Source organism: Drosophila takahashii, chromosome 3R (genome assembly GCF_030179915.1).
Source record: "Drosophila takahashii strain IR98-3 E-12201 chromosome 3R, DtakHiC1v2, whole genome shotgun sequence".
NCBI lineage: Eukaryota > Metazoa > Arthropoda > Insecta > Diptera > Drosophilidae > Drosophila > Drosophila takahashii.
The window spans coordinates 28088208-28108961 of NC_091681.1; the positions used below are offsets into that span (position 1 = coordinate 28088208).

The 20754-nt window shown below is 43.4% G+C and overlaps 4 protein-coding genes across 5 annotated transcripts; 3 read left to right on the plus strand and 1 right to left on the minus strand.

Annotated features, from left to right (window-relative positions):
- The first annotated feature begins 609 nt into the window (after window positions 1-609).
- Window positions 610-11978, plus strand: lili (LMBR1-like protein). 2 transcript variants are annotated; one of them, XM_070216707.1, is made up of 9 exons: window positions 610-1011; window positions 5920-6044; window positions 6155-6294; window positions 6806-7036; window positions 7192-7260; window positions 9991-10493; window positions 10559-10790; window positions 10853-11009; window positions 11877-11978. In XM_070216707.1, the coding sequence occupies exons 1-9, from the start codon at window positions 937-939 to the stop codon at window positions 11902-11904; spliced, it is 1560 nt and encodes a 519-aa protein (XP_070072808.1). In that variant the 5' UTR covers window positions 610-936; the 3' UTR covers window positions 11905-11978. The 2 variants fall into 2 exon arrangements, with proteins under 2 accessions (XP_070072808.1, XP_016999053.1); XM_017143564.3 differs by lacking the exon at window positions 11877-11978 and having other exon boundaries at window positions 611-1011; window positions 10853-11798.
- LOC108058663 (tetratricopeptide repeat protein 12) lies at window positions 7178-8228 on the minus strand. Its single transcript, XM_017143566.3, has 3 exons — window positions 7759-8228; window positions 7584-7706; window positions 7178-7521 (listed from the first exon to the last, which is right to left on the minus strand). The coding sequence occupies exons 1-3, from the start codon at window positions 8151-8153 to the stop codon at window positions 7305-7307; spliced, it is 735 nt and encodes a 244-aa protein (XP_016999055.2). The 5' UTR covers window positions 8154-8228; the 3' UTR covers window positions 7178-7304.
- A 478-nt stretch (window positions 11979-12456) lies between the features above and the next one.
- polybromo (protein) lies at window positions 12457-17806 on the plus strand. Its single transcript, XM_017143524.3, has 4 exons — window positions 12457-13522; window positions 13579-15170; window positions 15230-16682; window positions 16743-17806. The coding sequence occupies exons 1-4, from the start codon at window positions 12568-12570 to the stop codon at window positions 17729-17731; spliced, it is 4989 nt and encodes a 1662-aa protein (XP_016999013.2). The 5' UTR covers window positions 12457-12567; the 3' UTR covers window positions 17732-17806.
- Window positions 17807-18482: 676 nt separating this feature from the next.
- On the plus strand, window positions 18483-20742 carry Ude (Uracil-DNA degrading factor). Its single transcript, XM_017143527.3, has 3 exons — window positions 18483-18718; window positions 18776-18956; window positions 19681-20742. The coding sequence occupies exons 1-3, from the start codon at window positions 18577-18579 to the stop codon at window positions 20300-20302; spliced, it is 945 nt and encodes a 314-aa protein (XP_016999016.2). The 5' UTR covers window positions 18483-18576; the 3' UTR covers window positions 20303-20742.
- Window positions 20743-20754: the final 12 nt, after the last annotated feature.

Sequence of the window (20754 nt, forward strand, 5' to 3'; positions counted from 1 at the left end):
AGGGGGATTCCCTAAACTGTTGAATTGCTGAATTGTTGAAAATTCAACAAAAAATTTCAGCAATTAAGGGAACGACCCAAAATGGTTCCTGTTGAATTTTCAAACAGCTGTTATTTGTTGAAAAATTTCACGGAACTTAAAGCATGTAAAATTTGATTTATTATTGCTAGTAACTGTCTAAAAATGTTACCAAGGTAAAAAGAACCACAAATATGCTTTCTAAGTTTATTTTAAAATAAATAATTCGTACTGGTGATACTGAAATGTTACAGAGTTGCCACGACTTTTAAAAAAGGTGACAACTCTGGCTTTTCAGCAATTCAACAAAATTTTCAGCAGCCCCGAGGCTGTTGAATTGCTGAAATTTCTGAAAGTTGACTTTGTATGGAACAGCTGATTAACAGCTGACCAAAATTCAACAATTCAGCAATTCAACAGTTTAGGGAATCCCCCTGTTGCTTACGTTTTGACACTTACGTTTCTTGGTGATGGGACAAAAACATCGATTGTGGCAAAAAACATCGATGTTTCTAGATAATTTTAAACATCGATGCATCGAAGTTTTCATCGCTGTTTCTCCACCTCTATTTTATAGAAATTTTTTTAACGCTTCGGTCGCAAATCGGCGCGAATATCTGTAGAAAAGTGGTGGCAAGTGCAAACAAATCGGGACGAAACGAAATGCGGCGGCCAGTAGTTGACTAAATTAATCACAATTACCGTGTGAAATCGGGCAGAGTGGCGCCACGAAGGCCTTAATTCAGGATACAAGCCCCCTGGAGCGTTCTATTTACTCGAAAACTGAGGCTGCCCATAGGAATTCCCCAAGCCTGGCGACTGTCAAAAATAGATGTTAAATTTTTAAGTGAAGCGTGATTTAGAAAGAAACGAGGAAAACTGGCTACCAGCGATAAATTGTCCACCTTTTTCGTGGGCATGGACGAGGAGGAGGAGGAGGAGGTCACGGATCTGAAGCTGCAGTTATTCCACAATACAGTACGCGAGCACATTGTAAGTGTTTCTACCTTCATCCCCTTTCCACCCAACTTCCCACCCCACTGGCCGAGCGAAAACAACAACAAATCGGGGCGCAGCTGCCCCTATTGTTCTTATTGATGTTGTTGTTCTAACTGTACATGTGGCTGCGGGGTAGAATGCGTGCGACTTCTGAAATTACACACACTTTGCCTCTTGATAAACAGAAATCAGTTGGGACGTCCACAGAAATTTATTTGTTTATGATTCTGTTATCGGTTTCGGACTACACTAGTCAGCATTCTCGGCGCCTGCGTTTGGGTTTTACACATATATACAAGTCATATATATATTTATCGGGGGAGGAAGTGGCGGCGATAGCGACCAGCCACTCTCTTCTTTTCTTGCACTTTCTATTTCGGCTGCGAAAATTATCACGCAGACACACGAAAAGATAGCCACACGGACACCTGTTGTTAATCGGAAAGTTTAAACCTAATCGAAGATTCGACTGTCCGATACTTGGTAAAAGTATTAATTGTATCTATAAAAAGGATTCGACTGATCTTAAATTACTATATTAAACTCATTGCACCAAAATACTTGGTTGCCAAACGATGAATTAATTTAATTTATGTAATCATTATTAAATGTAATGGATTTAATCATTGTTAAACTGTTGTTACGATATTAGGCAACTTAATTACAAAACCATTTACATCGTTTTTAAAAACAATTAAATTCAGTTAATAGACTCTAAATCTAGCCGTTATTGCATTTAAAAATATTTATAATCATTCCTTTTTTTTATGGTTTCTCGAATAGCCTATTATATTCTTGGTAAAATGTTTAGATTTGGTATATGGAGAATGGAAGGTTCCTAGAAGTTAAAGAAATCGATAAGATAAACAATAAACTCCATTTAATTTCCATAGATTGCAATACAGTCAGAAAAGTTCACTTGGCAGAACTTACATTAACAAATCTTACAAATCAAAATTAAACGCTTGAAACAAAGGCAGCAACGGCAAAAGCAACAAGTGAAAGTGTTTCACTCGAGCCCCTATTTATAGAAATTTTGGGGCGTGTAATAACAGAAATCAGAGATTTATGTAAACAACAACAGAGCGAAACACATTTGTACATAATTATACATGTTTATGGCATTGCGCAAGGCATTAATTTCCTTTTGTGAAAATTTCGTTAAATAGTCCACACTTGCAGGCCAGATTTCAAGTGCACGGCTAGTGGTCACGATTTGGTTCCGTCTGGGACTTTGAAAGTGTCTGCTGTCGTGACCAGCTGTTGGATTTGTTTAAACAATGGCAGACGAGGCGTTAAATACATTTGAAATGGTTTGAATAAACTTGCATAGATACAATACACATGCAGGTTGTTTTTTGTGACTCTTCCCTCTATAAATACATATTTCATTTAGATGGTAAATGGTGGATGGGTCTGCAGAACTGTTGATCAGGTTCTGCCTGGTCCAGGAAATGGAAACCGGTTATCGTCGGCGGTTCTTGTTGCATCGCACTGCCGAAATTGAATAATTCGTCGTCGAATGTGGGTCAACCGCCCGGAGTACGTGACGTTTGGGACCCCGCCCCAATGGGAATCCAAATAATATATAAATGTAAACAAGCCAAAGCACTCATACATAATTCAGGAATCTAGAGCCAAACCCAAATTGAAACCACTAATCATAGCCAAGGGAGGTTCTGACTCGAGAACAGAAAGAAACACTTGAAAATGGGAACTGGTTGTGTAACACTAGACTGTATGTTCTTAGTCATTTTCAAGCTAATGATAAGAGGAAAAAACCTGATGAAGAAATTCTTAACTGAAGCCAAGTAGATATGCAGTTAATGTCCCCTATTTCCCAACGCCCTCATTAGAAAACACATTTCGCTAGGGGTAATTAAAACAATTGGGACATTTAATACCTTAAGAGTTTTTTGTAGAAGCTTGTTCACAGTTTTTATTGAAAAAGATTATAACATTATGTGAAATTTATATGTGAATATTTATAAATATATTTCACAAAATTAAGAAAGCTGGAACTTGCAGAATATCATATCATATCACTCAGAATATCATACATACCCCTACTCATCACAACTATTGGGTATAGAAAAAGTAGAAATATTTTGTCGCCCATTCACCGGCAAAGTTGTCTACAAAACAAGGCAAAACCCGTCCGACTGGCAGTCCTCCCCCCTCCTTTTGGCCACGCTGTCGCCGTTTTCGCCTGCTTCTGGCTGCATTTTGGGCGTTGCCGCTATTTTTAGCCACATTCAATGGGCGTCTTGTTTCCCCCTCGAGTTCATGTCAAGTCATTGACTCTCGCTGCTCGCCTACGATCGCAGTGCAGCTAATTCCGAGGCAAGAGATCGCTTAGTTTGGCCAAACCCAAATCATAATCGTTTGGAGCGTGACAAATGCCGCTTGTTGCAGAGTGCACTTGCACGTTTTCCCGGCTGACAGGCACTAAACCAAGCTTGAAGATCGCTAACTCAATTTGTTTTTCATTGAGGAATGCTTGATGTACATACTATATAAAAGCCGCGGGAAAGATGCGCATATCACTTGGTATTCGTCGCCTACGTGTTCCAAGTTCAACACGTCACAGCTATGAAATACAGTGCGTTTCATAACTGAAAGATAGTTGATATATTACCAATACCACTGTAACAAATTAATTTCAAGTTAAAACCTTAAAAAATATTAAGATTTTATTTATTAAATAGTATTTAAAGATAGTTTCCCTATAACCTTATAGTTTTGACTTCAGCTGTATCTACATTTTTCCATGATCTACACTCGGCTTCTATAAATAAACGACGCACTCTGTTGATAGCAAGCGATTTACGTCTCAATATTTTATTTTTAATATTTGACCATATTTTTTTGTCGACTTGCAAAGAAAACTGTTCAAATATTGACTGTAGAATTAAGTAGAGCTCGAAGAAGGCCACTTAAAATGGCAAGATGAAAGATTGGAGTCCTAAATTGCGAGTGCCGCGATTAATTAAAGATAATTTGATTTAATTGATCTGATCAAACGCAGGCGGAAAGAAGTTAAAAAAGTTAATTGAAATTCGCGTTGTATAACGCTTAGGAGTATCTCACAGATACAAGTAAGAGTATCTCGAATAGCAAACAAAGAATAACTAAACAATGCAGGGACGTGAGTATAAATTAATTGTTTTTTGCTCGCTCTGCGAATTTTTTACGTTTTTGCCAGCCAGAACATGAAAAGTATCTTTCGTTAATGATTTATTTGTGTGCCTAGAACTGTGTGTGTTTTCGTATCTATTTACCCTTTGTTTTGTTTTCGTTTTTCGCATACCCACAAAAGCGTAAATATGACGTGTGCCGTCTGATTGGCATCTATTTCGTGGTCATAAATATAGATGACCAACGGTTTGGTGGGTCCAATGTTTGCAAAAAAGCCGATGAAGATTCAGATTTCGCAGCTACTTGGATTTCATTTAACATAGTGTTTGAAGTGCTGACATTCATTGGGCCCTAAATGACCGCTATCGGTGTAGTTCTTATCAAATGTTTCGGGTTTTGTCGTCGGCCACTGATAAGCTTTCCTTTCTGACCTTTGAACGCAGACGAAAAGTAGCTATATGGGCTTAATTGGCGGTCATAATTAATCATCGATTGGCCATTTGTTTATGGTGATATAGGGTTGTACTAGGTACTATCCTGAAGAGTCATGTTCTTAATTAGATAAGAACTCGTAGAACCTATTTTAAAAAAACAAGAGAGAACGCTATAGTCGGGTGCCCCGACTATCAGATACCCGTTACTCAGCTAAAGGGAGTGCGAAGGAGATGGAGAAAAACTTTGATCCGCCGTAACTTTTTAACGAATGGTCCGATTTAAAAAATTTCTTCTACATTTCGATAGGTATTGATAAACACAATAAAACTGCATTTTTACTTTTCCAAAATATTGAAACTTTTAAAATCGTATATAAGCGATTGTGGGCGTTAGAGGGGGCGTGGCACCCTTTTGAAACAAACTTGCGCTGCGTAGGAACTCCTAGAATCTGCATGCAAAATGTCAATCTTCTAGCTTTTATAGTTTCCGAGATCTCAGCGTTCATACAGACAGACAGACGGACAGACGGACAGACGGACAGACAGACGGACAGACGGACAGACGGACATGGCTAGATCGACTCGGCTAGTGATCCTGATCAAGAATATATATACTTTATGGGGTCGGAAACGCTTCCTTCTACCTGTTACATACTTTTGCACGAATCTAATATACCCTTTTACTCTACGAGTAACGGGTATAAATACCTTCAACCGGAAATCGAAAACATATGTACCCTTGCCGTCTACAGACAATAGTTTCAAATCATGGTGTCAATATTGTCGCAGATAAGACCCTGAAACACTTGAACTTCCCGACTTTGACACTTAATTGAATCATGTTCATAAGTTAGAGGGCTAGATTAATTCCGATTTTCTTAGATTTACTCTGCTGAAAATGTTTTTGGCCAATGTGCACACAGTTGGCGGCAACCAGAAAGACAAATATTTATAAAACAAAACAAAAGAAATGCGTGGGTGTCTATGTTTACTTTTTGACATTTGTTTAAACACAAGTAAATGTGGGGAAATGTGTTATGAAACGGTTTAAAAAATAAAACAAAGCATCAGCTGCAGGTGTACGAAATTGAATTAAATTCTATTGCTAAAGAATTGAGAAACTTTTAAAACAGAAAATAAGACAAATGCGTCTATATTTACTTGGGTTTCATTTCAAAAGGGCAGCTAAGTAAATGAAGAAATATCTTTGATGCAAACGTGAAGTAAATATGTATATGCAGGTGTTCATCTTCAACTTGAAGATTGCATCTCGGATAAGTAAAACGTAAAGCTTTTTCTTTACTAACTCAAGTTATGTTGTTCTTTTCAGATTTTTCTGCTACTGATCATCTTGCTGTACTTCAGCTCCTATGTGGTTGTATCACGTTTTCGGCGTCGCGACCGTGACGATCTCTATTCGAATGACGAGGACGAGGTGCTGGTCTATCGGATAAGGTAAGGCATTTGAGTGGTCAACAACCTGGGCTGCTAATTGCCGAGTCACTCGAGTTGCATTCGCAGTGATAAATGTTTCTTTTTCTCTGTATTTCCATGTAAACCCACAGCTTTTGGCTCTGCACATTCACACTGGCCGTTGCCGAAGGGGCCGCCATGCTGCTGCCCGTTTCCATCGCCAGCAACGAGGTGCTGCTCTTGTATCCCAACAGCTACTATGTGAAGTGGCTCAATAGTTCACTTATACAGGGTAAGTCCTAGTATTACTAACTTTATTTCCCACTAGAGCCCTGCGTGAATCATTCAATTTTTGTTTTATCACAGTATGCCATTAAATTTCTGATTTGTTGAATTCAATTCAATGTGAAATAAATTGAATGTTTTTCTAATTCATTTCGAATTGAATGAATGAATGAATAATTTTTATGAATTTTTTGAATTTGCTAGAATTTTTTTGTGCTCTCTGTTGAGAATAAAAAGTGGAAAACTATTAACAAATCAATGTTAACTGCTTAGTAAATAAAATTCAGGCAGATTTAATCACCAAATGATGGGCCTTTCTTCTTCAAAAGAAATTGTCGTTTGAATTATTTTGGAATTCATGCCATTCATTCATTCAATTCTATTAAACTCAAAATTCTAATTAATTCATTCAAATTAAACGAAAAATTCAAAATAATTAATTGAATCCATTCATGCAGGGCTTTATTTCCCACCTATGAAACGCATCTAATTAATTCATTTTTGTTAACTTTTTTCAGGCCTTTGGAACCATGTATTTCTGTTCTCCAATCTGTCACTGTTCATCTTCCTGCCATTCGTTTACCTGTTCTCGGAATCCACGGGCTTCGTGGGCTACAAGAAGGGCATTCTGCCGCGAGTCTACGAAACCTTCACAGTATTCATGCTGATGGCCGTTATTGTCCTCGTGCTAACCGCCGTCCTAAGTGCAGTTTTTGGCATTGAAAAGCTTCAATTCTTCTGGTTCCTAAGTGAGTAAATGATTATATGTTAATGCACGGGTGCGGAAGAGCTCAATATCAATGTCAATCGCGATTCCGCACCCGTGACGAGCCCATCCCCCAATTAGGATAGGTTCTGGGCTGCAAACAATGCATTTCTAATTTCCGCTCTTTATGCTTCACAGATTTAGGCAGTGTTCACCTGCCGTTCCTTTATTCGTGTGTCTCCTTTTTGGGCGTGATGTTAATGCTAAGTGAGTATTATAATGTTTATGAACTAATTATAATGCTTTTAGGTTTAAACTTCGGCTTCCAACTGCTTGATGTACTTGTCAATGTAGGCCAGCTGGCTGGGATTATGCTCACGTGCCTTGGCCACGCTCTCCTCGAACTTGTCGTCCTGTTTCAGGCACTTGTAGGCATTGGCCTGGTAGAGCCAGGCACGTAGATTGGTCTCCTGCAGTTTCTCCAGCACGTACTGGCAGTCCTGAATAGCACGCTTGTAGTTCTTTAGTCTGAAAGCAATTTATAGTAGGATTTTTAATAGAAATATGATATAGGAAGGTTTATAACTCACTTGATGTAGCACAGGGCGCGATTGTTATATGTAATAGCGCTATCCTTGACCTTTATTATGGCCTTGCCGTAGTGCAGAACTGCTTTCTCGTACTTTTGATTACGAAAAGCTTCATTTCCCTGACTGGAAATAGGTTTTAGTAAGAGATATCATTTAAAGAAGACACTTTTCTTACGCTCTGCTTTGCTCTGCCTCGTACTCTGCTTTGGCACGAGCCTCTGCACGATCGTTGGCATCTCGTTCCACCTGCTCCATGAAGCTCTGCTGGTCCATGGCCTTGGTCTGCTTCTCATTGTCTTCATCTATAGATTTCTTTCTATTGATTACCGTGCGATTTTCGCGTACCTTAAGACGCACATTATCCACATCCAGGTTGTCGAAATTGACCTTTTCCTTGGTTTTTTTCTCCGTGTCTGAGTCATCTTTAGTGGGTTCGTTTTTTAAGATGCTATCAATCTTTGCAAGAGTGGCCTCGAATTCGGCAAAGTCATCCCCGTCCTTGGGGTTCAAATTGCAATTCGCTAGAGTCGCCTTCAGCTGGGCTACGTCTTTGCCTTCCTCACCAGACATTTTAAGGTTTTGAACGGAACAAATATAGTTGAGCAACTGACTTGAGTAACTATGTTTCGAGTGCTGAGATCAGACTTCAAGTTCTATGTTTACTGGGATGTTCTAGAAAACGAATTTATGTTTCCAAAATGAGCAATGTATTATTTTTAAATACAGAAATTATATTTATTGGACTTTATATTTCACTAAACTGTTTATTAGTTCTTCCTAGTTCTTTTTATAACAATAGAGTTAGTTTCAACGAATGTTATCTGTGTAGTAACCAGGACAACCCTCTTGTTTGCTTGCAATTTCCAATCTATTACACTAGTTTACAGCCGAAATGCTCCCCAGCAATTGATGGCAAATTCTGTTAGTGTTGGACCCCTAGATCACGAAAATAGCACTAATTTTTTTTTCGATGGCACAGTTTTTTTTAAAAGATTTTTTAAAGTTTAAAATGTTAAATTTCGGACTTTTTTCGAATTTCTTCTTATATCTCGGCAGATATCCACTTGGTTGAGCCAGTTTTAGTTTTATTTTAAAGTCAATAGATCAGAGCTTAACTTTGCCATACAGATTAATATGATTGGATGAGTAATGGCAGCGCAGAAGCTTGACAAAGATGAAAAATGTGTTTTTTGGTCGTCTGTAAGTCGGCTGTATATATCGTAAAAACTCGAAATAAATCCGTTGAAAAATCATAATGGGTACAAACTTAAAGTGTACATCCTACCGAATAGAACAAGCTGGATATGGCCCAAATCCATGGAAAACTGGATTTATGGTGGATTTTTAAAGTTCGGATTTTTCCACTTTTTTTGGTTGACAGAGTCCAAATTTAAGATTTATCATAGGCGGCGACATGTAAACAAAAATAATTGGTGTTGGCAGCCGGGTCACTAAATAGCTAAATCAGATATTTAAAAGCTAGAAAATTATTAAAGTGAATTTAATTTTTGAAATTAAGGTTACTTTTTTCATAAGAATGAACTATCCAAATGGATAGTACTTAATTAAAAATACTCGCAGTCATAACGCAAGCAATTTTATATTTTTAAAGGAATTTTCAGAAATTAAATTTATTTTATAATTTTCTAGCTTTTAAATTTAGCTATTTTTTGACCCGGCTGCCGTCACCACTCATTTTTGTTTACATGTCGCCGCCTATGATAAATCTTAAATTTGGACTCTGTCAACCGAAAAAAGTGGAAAAATCCGAACTTTAAAAATCCACCATAAATCCAGTTTTCCATGGATTTGGGCCATATCCAGCTTGTTCTATTCGGTAGGATGTACACTTTAAGTTTGTACCCATTATGATTTTTCAACGGATTTATTTCGAGTTTTTACGATATATACAGCCGACTTACAGACGACCAAAAAACACATTTTTCATCTTTGTCAAGCTTCTGCGCTGCCATTACTCATCCAATCATATTGATCTGTATGGCAAAGTTAAGCTCTGATCTATTGACTTTAAAATAAAACTAAAACTGGCTCAACCAAGTGGATATCTGCCGAGATATAAGAAGAAATTCGAAAAAAGTCCGAAATTTAACATTTCGAACTTTAAAAAATCTTTAAAAAAAAACTGTGCCATCGAAAAAAAAATAATTGCTATTTTTGTGATCTAGGGGTCCAACACTAACAGAATTTGCCATCAATTGCTGGGGAGCACACCAAGAATATTATTTTGTAAACTAGTGTTATTTTTAATACACCAATTATATTTATTGGATTTTATATCTCCCTAAACTGTCTCGTAGTTCTTCCTATTTTTTATAACAACAATAGAGTTAGTTTCAACAAATATTAACTGTTTAGTAACCAAGACAACCCTCTTGTTTTCTTGCAGTTTGCACCCCCTACGGTTTTGTGCGTCTGTTTGGCGTTGTTAACCAGGTGCTGGTGCGGCCCATGCTGCTGCGCGACGTCAACGAGGAGTTCAGCGCCTTCTACATGGAGGAGGCGAGCGTGAAGCGGAAGCTGGCCCACATCGAGCTGCACAACGTGAGCATCTCGGACGCGGCCAACGGAGGTCGCCTGGGCAACGGGATCGGATTGGGCCGGGGCCGCACCTTCTTCCCGCAGCCGCTCCTGCGGCAGTCGCAGGCCCATCTCTACCAGCGCAAGGCGATGGCCAGCGATGTGGGCGAGCTCAACGATCGACTGAGAGAATTGGACTCCGAGCGCAAGGAACTGGACAAGCTGCGCAAGTCGAGCACGTTTCAACGCACCTTCGTCTATCCGCTGGCCATGCTGCTGCTGCTGTTCTGCACGGGAGTCACCATTCTGCTGGTGGTGCAGAACACGCTGGAGCTGTTAATAGGCATCAAGGCGCTTCCACTGAGCACAAGGGTGGGTTTAATTGAATTCGAAGTAAAGATAATGGCTTGATTATTCAATTTCTTCTTTTTATTTAGCAATTTACGCTGGGCATCTCGTCACTCTCGAAGCTGGGACCCTTTGGCGCCGGCCTGGAGGTGTGTCTAATCTTCTATTTAGGAGCCACCTCGGTGGTGGGCTTCTACAGCATGCCCTTCATGCGCAACGTCTGTCCCAAGCGTCGCCAGACTTCGCTGCCCCAGTTAATGCTCAACTGTGGCTTCATGCTGGTTTTGTCCTCGGCGCTGCCGCTGCTCAGCAGGATCATAGGTAGTACTGCCTAACTGCTAATTACATACATATTTTAAACCCCATGTTTTCTTTCCTTTCAGGCATCACAAACTTTGACCTGCTGGGCGACTTCGGGGCCATCGAGTGGCTGGGCAACTTCCAGATTGTGCTGCTCTACAATCTGGTCTTTGGCACCACGACGGCCCTCTGTCTGGCCAACAAATTCACGGCTACTGTGCGCCGGGAGCTGAGAGCCCGGTTAGTGGAGAATTATGTGCTCTTTACTAACTACATGAGCTTCATCAACTGATATTGGCGCAAGCGACACGACAACGCGTACTGCGTACACCGACGCCTTGTCGAGCCGCTGCGAAAGAGCCTCACTAGTTTCTATACCAAGTATCGTAATCTTAGTCTTAAGCGCAGTCGCAGTCGCAATACCACCGCTAGTCGCAAGGCAAACGAAATGAACTGTTGAGAGAAATATGCAAAAGATGGGAGATGGGCAGCTGGAACTATATAATATACCTTTACATATGTTATATGATCACGTATAGTTGTGCAGAACTGATACTAATATTTAAATGTTGCGCTGTTAACTGTTGTGCTTAATTGTTGTACTTTATACAGAGTCCTTGGCCGACCGGCATATCAAAGTGTTGCTACCAAGCTATATGTATTTGCAGAAAAATCCAGTATAACGTGTAAATAGAAAATGTTCTAGTGCAACATAAGCCGCAGTCAGCCGTTTGCAGTAGACGTAGGCTAGAGTTTAGTGTATTTCTTCACTCAATTTCTTGTCGTTCAGAGTCAAGTGTTGAATTCCATTTCATACATGTTTTTCGCTATTTATCCGTGTAGTTTTGAGTTATTTTTATAAGATTTTAACAATGTTCCTTAAGCAGCGCATCGACTGAGGCGCCTTCATTTCATTTTACCGCATACTCAAACCTGTAACCCAATATTCACACAATCACACACTTACAAGCGTCTAAAACTTATGTGATACAAGATATAATAAACAAAGCATTTTACTAAATTAACCGACATGTCATGGCTTTTTAATTGCGCTTGAATTGAGCTGCCGTTTTATTGAACTACGGTTTCGTTTCACTTTTATTTCAGCCTGACCTCGCTGTTCCTGTTGGCTTGAATGTCTTTTTCCTTGGAACTGGAGTTTTGACCGAATCTACCTACGATAATGCTGTGATTTAATGTCTATAAATAAATGATTAATGGAGCTATAAGGATAAATAAAGAGTATAAGTAAATCTACTTTGTTTGTTTTGACTTACAACTTGAGAGAAGAATGGAATCTCAACTTAAAATAAGTATATCTTGGGAATGGCTTTGGAGGAACAAAGTACAACTTTGCACGTTTTGAAAGGCAATTTTTTCTTAATTTTTTTGTTGGTTAAAAGTAAAATTTTTAATTATTTTAAATTTTGTTTGGCGGTTTTGGAAGTAATCTTCATCCTATTAAATAAAATCGACTGTCAAAGATGGTAAATTTAATAACCATCTTAATTTGACCGGAATATTATTTTTTTGCTACGACTTCGAGTAAAAAAATAAATAGAAATAAATATTTACAAAATGTGCTCAGAATTTTAAATGATATTTTCACCACGCCCATCCGAATACGATAGCTCACCACCATAGAGATGGCAATCCAGCCGATGTTTCATACAGATAGTATCGCACACTTTGCCCACCTCTCGTTTTTCGCACATCTCTAGACCTTTTTGTGGCATTTTTGGTGGCGTCTTATTGTCGAATTTTTGATTTAAAGTGAATTAAAAGCAGGGAAAACACGATGCTGAGCCGCAAGCGCCGGGCGAGCAGCATCTCCAGCCGGCAGGACGAGGATCCGCTGCAGCTGGACGACTCGACGCCGGAGCAGTCGCCGGTGCAGCAGACGACGACACAATCGGCGCGAAAAAAGCGCCGCCTCGATCCCACGGAACTCTGCCAGCAGTTGTACGACTCGATCAGGAATATCAAGAAGGAGGACGGCTCCATGCTGTGCGACACCTTCATCCGGGCCCCGAAGCGCCGCCAGGAGCCCTCCTACTACGACGTGGTCGTCAATCCCATCGACCTGCTCAAGGTGCAGCAGAAACTGAAGACGGACTCGTACGACGACCTGGACGATCTGATGGCCGATTTGGAGCTGCTCGTGGGCAACGCGAAGGCCTTCTACAAACCGGACAGCTGCGAGCACCAGGACGCCGTCGCCCTGTGGCAGCACATCCAGGTGCAGCGGCAGCGCATCATGGAGGCCAACGGCCTGGCGGAGGAGGAGCCGCGAGCCAGGCGCATCTCCCGCCAGGTGCGCCGCATGACCAGCAGCACGGAACCGGGCGGCGATGGAGGCGCCCCTGATGACGAGTACAACCAGTACGAGGAGCTCTTCGCCTCCATTATGACCGCCTCCGATCCCGTGGGTGACCGCGCCATGCACCGCATGTTCCAATTGCTGCCCTCCAAGAAGATCTACCCCGACTACTACGATGTCATCGAGCATCCCATTGATCTGCGCCTGATTGCGACCAAAATCCAAATGAACGCCTACTCCTCGCTGGTGGAGATGGAGCGGGATCTCCTCCAGATGACCAAGAATGCGTGCCTGTTCAACGAGCCCGGTTCGCAGATCTACAAGGACGCCAAGGCCCTCAAACGCATCTTTACGCAGCGGCGTATCGAGTTGGAAACGGGCAAGGGCAAGCTGGCCAAAAGGGTCAAGAGCCTGTCCAGCGCGGCGATTGCTGGTGGGGATTACACCTATTAAATATTACTATTTCATATTTAACCTGTATCTTTTTAGCCCTTAAAGAGGAGGTGGACAGCTCCGACGACGAGGAGACCAGCAAAAAGGGCGAAGGACCCATGTGGGCATTGTTCGACCATCTGTACAACGCACCAGGAACCTCCGAGCATCCCGGGGTCACTGGTCCTCCCTTGGGCAACTCGCTGTGGAAACTGCCAGTGCGCCGTTTTCACCCCGAATACTTTGAGCTCATCAAACGACCCATTTCCATGAGCCAGATCCACACGAAGCTGAAGAAGGGCGACTATGCCAACATCAGTGATCTCACCGCCGATCTGTATCTCATGCTGGACAACGCGAAGAAGGCCTTTCCGCCCTCCCATCGCACGCACAAGGATGCCCTGAAAATGCTGAAGCTGATGAACGCCAAGCTGGTGGAGGAGTCCCTGGAGGAGGGCAGCGATCTGGATGACGAGGACGCAGACGATTTGGACGCCGAGGTCTTTGCGACCAGCTCGCAGCCGGAAAGACGCAAGCCGGGCAGACCGCGCGTCAACTCGAATAGCAACTCGAATGCCTGTCACACGCCAAACAACTCGAATTCCCCGAAATCCAATCGCATTGCCATCAATGCGGCAATCAAGAAGAAAATTCTGAGCATACAGAAGTATCTGGTGGACTACTCCCTGGGCAATCGTCGTCCCATAGAGATGTTTATGGAGAAGCCGCCGCGAAAGGTTTATCCCGACTACTACGATATCATCCAGAACCCCATTGATATGAACACCATTGAGCACAACATACGCACAGATCGCTATGCTGCTGTGGAGGATGTGGTGTCCGACTACCGACTTATGTTCTCGAACTGCCGGCAGTACAACGAGGAGGGTTCGAATATATACGAGGATGCCAACATTCTGGAAAGAGCTCTAAACGAAAAGCTCAAGGAGTTTCCGGGTCTGTCGGACGTTAAGAAACCCCAGCAAAAGTACAGCAAAGTGGGCAGGAAGCTAAAGACCGCTTTGATCACCGAACGCCTGTGGCAGTTCTACGAATCAGTGAAGGAGTACCAGGAGCCCAAGGGCAAGAGGCAGCTATCGCTCATCTTTACCAAGCTGCCGTCGAAGAACGAGTATCCGGACTACTATGATATTATTAAGGAACCCATTGATATGGACCGAATTGCTCAGAAACTAAAACAGGGCGCCTACGAGAGCCTAGATGACTTGTCTGCGGACTTCCTTCTGATGCTGGAAAATGCCTGCAAGTACAACGAACCCGACTCGCAGATCTACAAAGATGCACTGGTGCTGCAGCAATTGACGCTGCAGCTGAAGCAGCAACTGCGCACCGAGCGCGATTCACTGCCGGATGTTCCGCTGGCCGTTCAGGAGCTGTTCCTCTCGCTGTTCACCACTCTATACAATCACCAGGACGAGGAGGGTCGTTGCTACTCGGATTCCCTGGCCGAACTGCCCGAGTACGATGAGATTGGCGAGGGGCCCAAGGTGCGCGGCATATCGCTGGATCTTGTAAAGCGAAGGCTGGACAAAGGAGCTTACAAGCGACTTGATATTTACCAGGAGGATATATTTGCCTGTTTGGAGAGGGCTAGAAAATTGTCGCGCACAGATTCAGATATATTTCAGGTGGGCTATACAATTTTGTTAATTTAATTCTTCTTATATATTTATAATTATACTTGTAGGACTCCATTGAGCTGCAGACTTACTTTATCCGCAAGCGGGACGAGTTATGCAAGGACACGCTGAGCTCACCAGCTCTAAGTTTCACCCTCGAGCGCCTTCTAGCCGACGTGGAGGTGAGTCGCCAGCAAAAGCTGCAGCAGGAGGAGCAGGACCAAGAACAGGACAAGGAAAAGGAGGAGTTCAACGCCGCCAAGGGCGAAAGCATGACAATCAACCAGCAGGTATTTTCCCCCGGCGATTACGTTTACGTGCAAATGCCGGAGAACAAGATTCCATCGATTTGCTCCATCGAACGCCTGTGGACATCGCCTACCAACGAAAAGCTGATGCAGGCTTCGATCTTCGTGCGGCCGCACGAAACCTACCATGTGACCACTCGCAAGTTCCTCGAAAAGGAGGTGTTCAAGAGCAGCCTCTCGCAGACCATTTCGATGGACAAGGTGCTGGGCATGTGCTATGTGATGAACATAAAGGACTACATCAAGATGCGACCAGAACGGCTACCCGAGAAGGATGTGTTCGTCTGCGAGTCGCGCTACAACATCCAGGGTCGCTGCTTCAAGAAGCTCAAGAACTGGCCGCCTGTGCGTGAAGGCAGCTCGGTGAAATTCGTTCCGCGTGAGCAGCCGCTGGAGCTGAAGCGTGTGATGTCTGTGTTTAAGGAGCGCTTGGAGAAGCACAAGGGAGAACTGGAGGAGCTGAAGCTACAGGAAACGATGGTCGAGAAGGAGAAACCGAATGTGTCTTGCGATCCGCCGCCAAATGCAGAGAGTAGCAGCATTTACTATCAGCAATACAATACCGTCTGCAGTGGGGCCATTAAAACCGGTGACTTTGTGTATGTGGCCACTCAAACAGGGAAGCAATCGGTGGCCCAGGTGCAGCAGATCTGGGAGCAAAACGGAAAGTCCTACTTTAAAGGCCCCTGGCTGCTGCCGCCCAGCGAAACGACTCCCGGCTTGGGCAAGCAATTCTTCCGCCAGGAACTGCTGTTGAGCACCGTCGAGGAGGTCAGTCCGGTCGTGGGCATCGTGGGCAGATGCGCCGTCCTGGAGTACGCCGAATTTATCAGCTCCCGGCCCACGGAGATTTCGGAGAGCGATGTGTACATATGCGAGTCCGTCTACGATGAGCTGAAGAAGGCTCTGCGCAAGTTGGTCGCCGGCAACATGCGCAAGTTCCAGCACAGTCCCGCCGTCACAGAGGATGAGATCTTCTACTTCAAGACTCCCATTAAGCCCTCCAAGGATGTAAAGAACGAGATGAATGAGCTGGGCATGCTGGAGGATTCAATGGATGGGGATACGCCCTCGCTGAGTTCAGACATTGCGGCCATGTCCTCGCCGGCTCCTTCGGTGAACTCCACGCCACTGACCTCCAAAGTTAAGGCCGCCAAATCGGCCAAGAAATGCCTAACTGGCTACATTCTGTACTCCAGTGAAGTGCGAAAAGGTAAGGTATTTCATTTGCTTCAGAGAATGTTTATTATATATTGTATATTTATGATTTTAGGCATTTGCCAGAGCAATCCGGACGCCACCTTTGGCGACATTTCCCGCATGGTGGGCACCGAGTGGAAGAATCTCCCCGCCAGCGTCAAGCAGAGCTGGGAGGATCGTGCCAGCCGGCAGAACGAGGAGACGGCGGCCATGCGCCGCGAGCTGGACGACGCCCAGAATAGCGGTAGTCCCTCGCCCCAGGTGTCCCAGGATGCCTACGGCCAGGTGCTCACCTTCGAGTGCCAGTGGGACAAGTGTGACTTTCAATTCGAGGAGCTGGGCGACTGCACGGAGCACTGCATGTCCGATGGCACCGGCCACATTCAGCGTCATCCGCAGGCGGGCGTGGAGATGGAGTACGTTTGCCTGTGGCGCAACTGCCCGCGCATCAAGAAGTCCACCCAGGCCTTCCCGAATGTTCTGCGCCTCATCAAGCACGTGCGCGAGGTTCACCTCAGCAAGTGCGGCAAGTCGATAGCGCCGGCAGATCGCAGCAAGAATTTTGTGTCGCGTCGCCAGAAGAATGCGTCACTGGCCGGCGCCACAACGGTGCCAATCCCGCCCAGCCTGGCGCAATCGCCGCGTGCTCCCAGCAATCTCGAGGCAGTGCAGCTGCAGCAGCAGCAACAGCAGCAGCAGAACGTCCACCAAATGCAGCAGCTGCAGCAGCAGCAACAGCAAACGATTGTCCTAGGACCGCCGCCGGAGCCACTGTTCGTCACCGTGCCACCGCGCATCAATCGCGTCATCCACTCGGAGGCGTACATCAAGTACATCGAGGGCCTGCAGACGGGCAGCCACCTGAACGTGGCCACGTGCAGCAACAACTGGCGGCGCGCACTGACGCACGTCACCCCCGCCCAAGTGGTGGCCAAGGCGCCGCTACCCGAGCAATGGATCGGACCGAATCTGCGCGATCAGGGCAACGTGGTGCAGGCTTTGTGCCATCTGCGCAACTTCATGGTCGACGATGTACTCCAAATACGGCGTAGCTGCAACTAGCCAATCGTAATCGTAATCCTTTAAGCCCAAAGCGTTTCGAGTTCCATGTTAATATACAACAAAAAGAAATTATAACCCTTGCTTGTATTAATTGGGCAGGGCTTTCGCTCTTGGAATTAACAATAATTTACGTTAAGAGGTACATATTTGTTGATATGATTAAGTAAAGTAATTCAGAAGATTTTTTTAGCAAGGCATATGATAAATTTATAATCAAATATGATTGATTCTCTGATTCTAAGCTTTTGGATATACAGAAACTATAATTGGGCAGGGCTTTAGCTCTTGAAATTGCCATTAAATTATGTTAAGAGGTATATATTTGCTAATATGGTTAACTAAAGTAATTCAGAAGTAACATTCAGCAACAGATATGATAAATTTATAATCAAATATGACTGATTCTCTAATTCCAAGCTATAAATTATAATTGCCTGTATGTAGCATTTAAGTTTCTATAATTCCACATCGTTTATTCCCTTTCAATGTCGCGTGTCCGCCCCTGTGTTCGCATATGTTGTTCGTTATCAGTTTCCCGTGGCGCTGACGTCATGGCAACGCTTAGTTTCGTTTATTTTTCGTGGGTTTTGTTTTGCTCCTCCGGTACGACAACAAACCGGTTCCCCAGCATAGAGTCACCCAGTTATTTTGTGGTGCTTATCTAATTGGCCTGCTCAGCGGTGCTCAGTGCCTCTCAGCGTCGCTCATTTTTCGCCTTCCTATAATTAAATTCCATATGCCATCTGGCTACGCAAAATCAGTCTTATTCTGGCGCTTGTAGACTGCAGACGCTATCTATCAGATATCACAGATAAACCCAAGTATTAGCAACCAAAGGAGCAATCATGTCGGAGGGCGAATCCAAGTTTGGCTTCAAGGATATGGAGAAGGCGCTGGAGACTTTGAAGTTGCTGGAGGACCATGACATGCAGTATCGCAAATTGACAGTGCGCGGATTGCTCGGCAGGGCCAAGAGAGTCCTTTCGAGTAAGTGATTCTGGAAGATCAATCCTGTAGTTAGCTAATTAACCAATTTTCTGATAGTGACCAAAGCGGAGGAGAAGCTGAAGAACATAAATGCGGCCATCGGAGTCTTTGAGAAGTGGCTGGAGGAGAATGGCGGAGGAGCGTCCAGCAAGAATGCCAAGACCGACAGCGAGGACAAGGTGGAGACAGTGCCAGGACTGGGATTCAAGGACAAGGCCGCTGCGGAGGCGACGCTGAGGTAGGTGACCAGGTCATCCATTCTAATGAGCCGGAGACCTTCAGCCCAGGCAACCAGCGACGACGTCAAATGATGTCATGGCACAGTTTTAGAGTGTCGAACTCGGAAGTCTCATTAGGTTGATAGAGCAGGCGGCACTGCGCTCTTCCTATTCACAGCTCTCTGTATTATGCGTATATTGGGGTGGATCGATTATATTAATCCGTAAACCTGAAACATTGTCATTTGTTAAGAATTTGTGGATATATATAATGATTATTCCTGATACATATTTATACAACTCAAAAATAATGATTATTTCTGAGCAATATCAATTAAAAATCAAAAAACCATGATCATTGCGGATTTGAAAAGGTTATCTAAATAGTAACCAAATGGTGTATTCCATTTGGTTTTCCGACTGACTGATTTTTAGGTTCAAAAATATTAATATTACCTTTTAATCATTCATTGGTTTTTGAATATATTAAGATATATTCCTCGAATCATTCTTAGAAAAATCAGATATCGATGCATATATAAAACTATTTAAGTTATTGAGATGTATTCCTCGAATTTATAGAAAAATCCGATATCGTTGCATATATAAAACTATTTTTAAAAATGGATATGACATATTTTCAAAAACACGATCCACCCTAATATTTACACAACTATATCAGCACATTCCACATTGTTTGCCTGTATCCAAAATATTTCTATATGCATCTCCCTCGCATTGCAGCATTTTGGCGGAGCGAGATCCGGACTACCAGAGGTTGGCCATTAAGGGACTGATTGGTAGCTCCAAGCGGGTACTTTCCGGCACCAAGAACGAGGACAAGATCAAGGCCATCAAGGAGGGCGTCCAGGTGCTGGAGGATTTCTTGGAGAAGTTCGAGGCCGAAAACCGAATCAAGGAGAACCGTGCCTACTTGCCACTGGCCGTGGTCACCAAGCTGCCGGACTCCAAGGATGATTTGGCCAGCGAGTTCCTGGAGGCTTATGGCGGCTCCAAGGCCAAGGGAAACTACAAGCATCTGCGCACCATGTTTCCCAAGGCGGATGATGAGACCAGCTGGGACATTGTCCGCAATCGTCAGCTGACCAAGTTGCTGGAGAAGATCAAGAGCGAGGAAGCCAAGCTCTTCGATGCGGAAACGGGAGCTCCCACCGATCTCCATCTGCAGTTGATCCACTGGGCATACAGTCCGCAGCCGGATAAACTGAAGCAGTACATCGAAAAGCTGGCCAAGAAGACTCCGGAGAAACGCAAGCAGGAGAGCAGCAGCAGCAGTGCCAGTAGTTCTAGCCAGGATTCCGATGAGGAGGATAAGCCCAAGAAGAAGAAGAAGAAGGAGGAGTGAGGTGCGAATGATAAAAAAAACTCTGCTGCCATTTGATTAACGAACAGAAACGGTTCACACAGGCCTGTTTCCGGTTTCCAAACTATCCAATTTATCGGAATTTTAAGTAAAATGTATAATCTTAAAGAAATTACATGGGTTTCGAAATCGGAAACAGGTTTAATAGTTTATTAAGTAACTCAACCTCAACGCAGAACTACGATTAGTGGTGGACACATACAATAGTTGTTTTCTTTGGTATCCCCCTCTATATACACATATTATTTAATGTACTATGTATACATAGGCGTGTTAGTACATATGATATATGTAAATATTGTATAATACCATTCGTTTATGTCGTTTTGATGAGCCTAGTCTTTGGAATCAATAACTATGTATCTTAGGTAGTGTCAGGCAAAAACTCAAGAGAGTGGCAAGGTGACTTGACTGGAAAAAGTAAATATAATGAA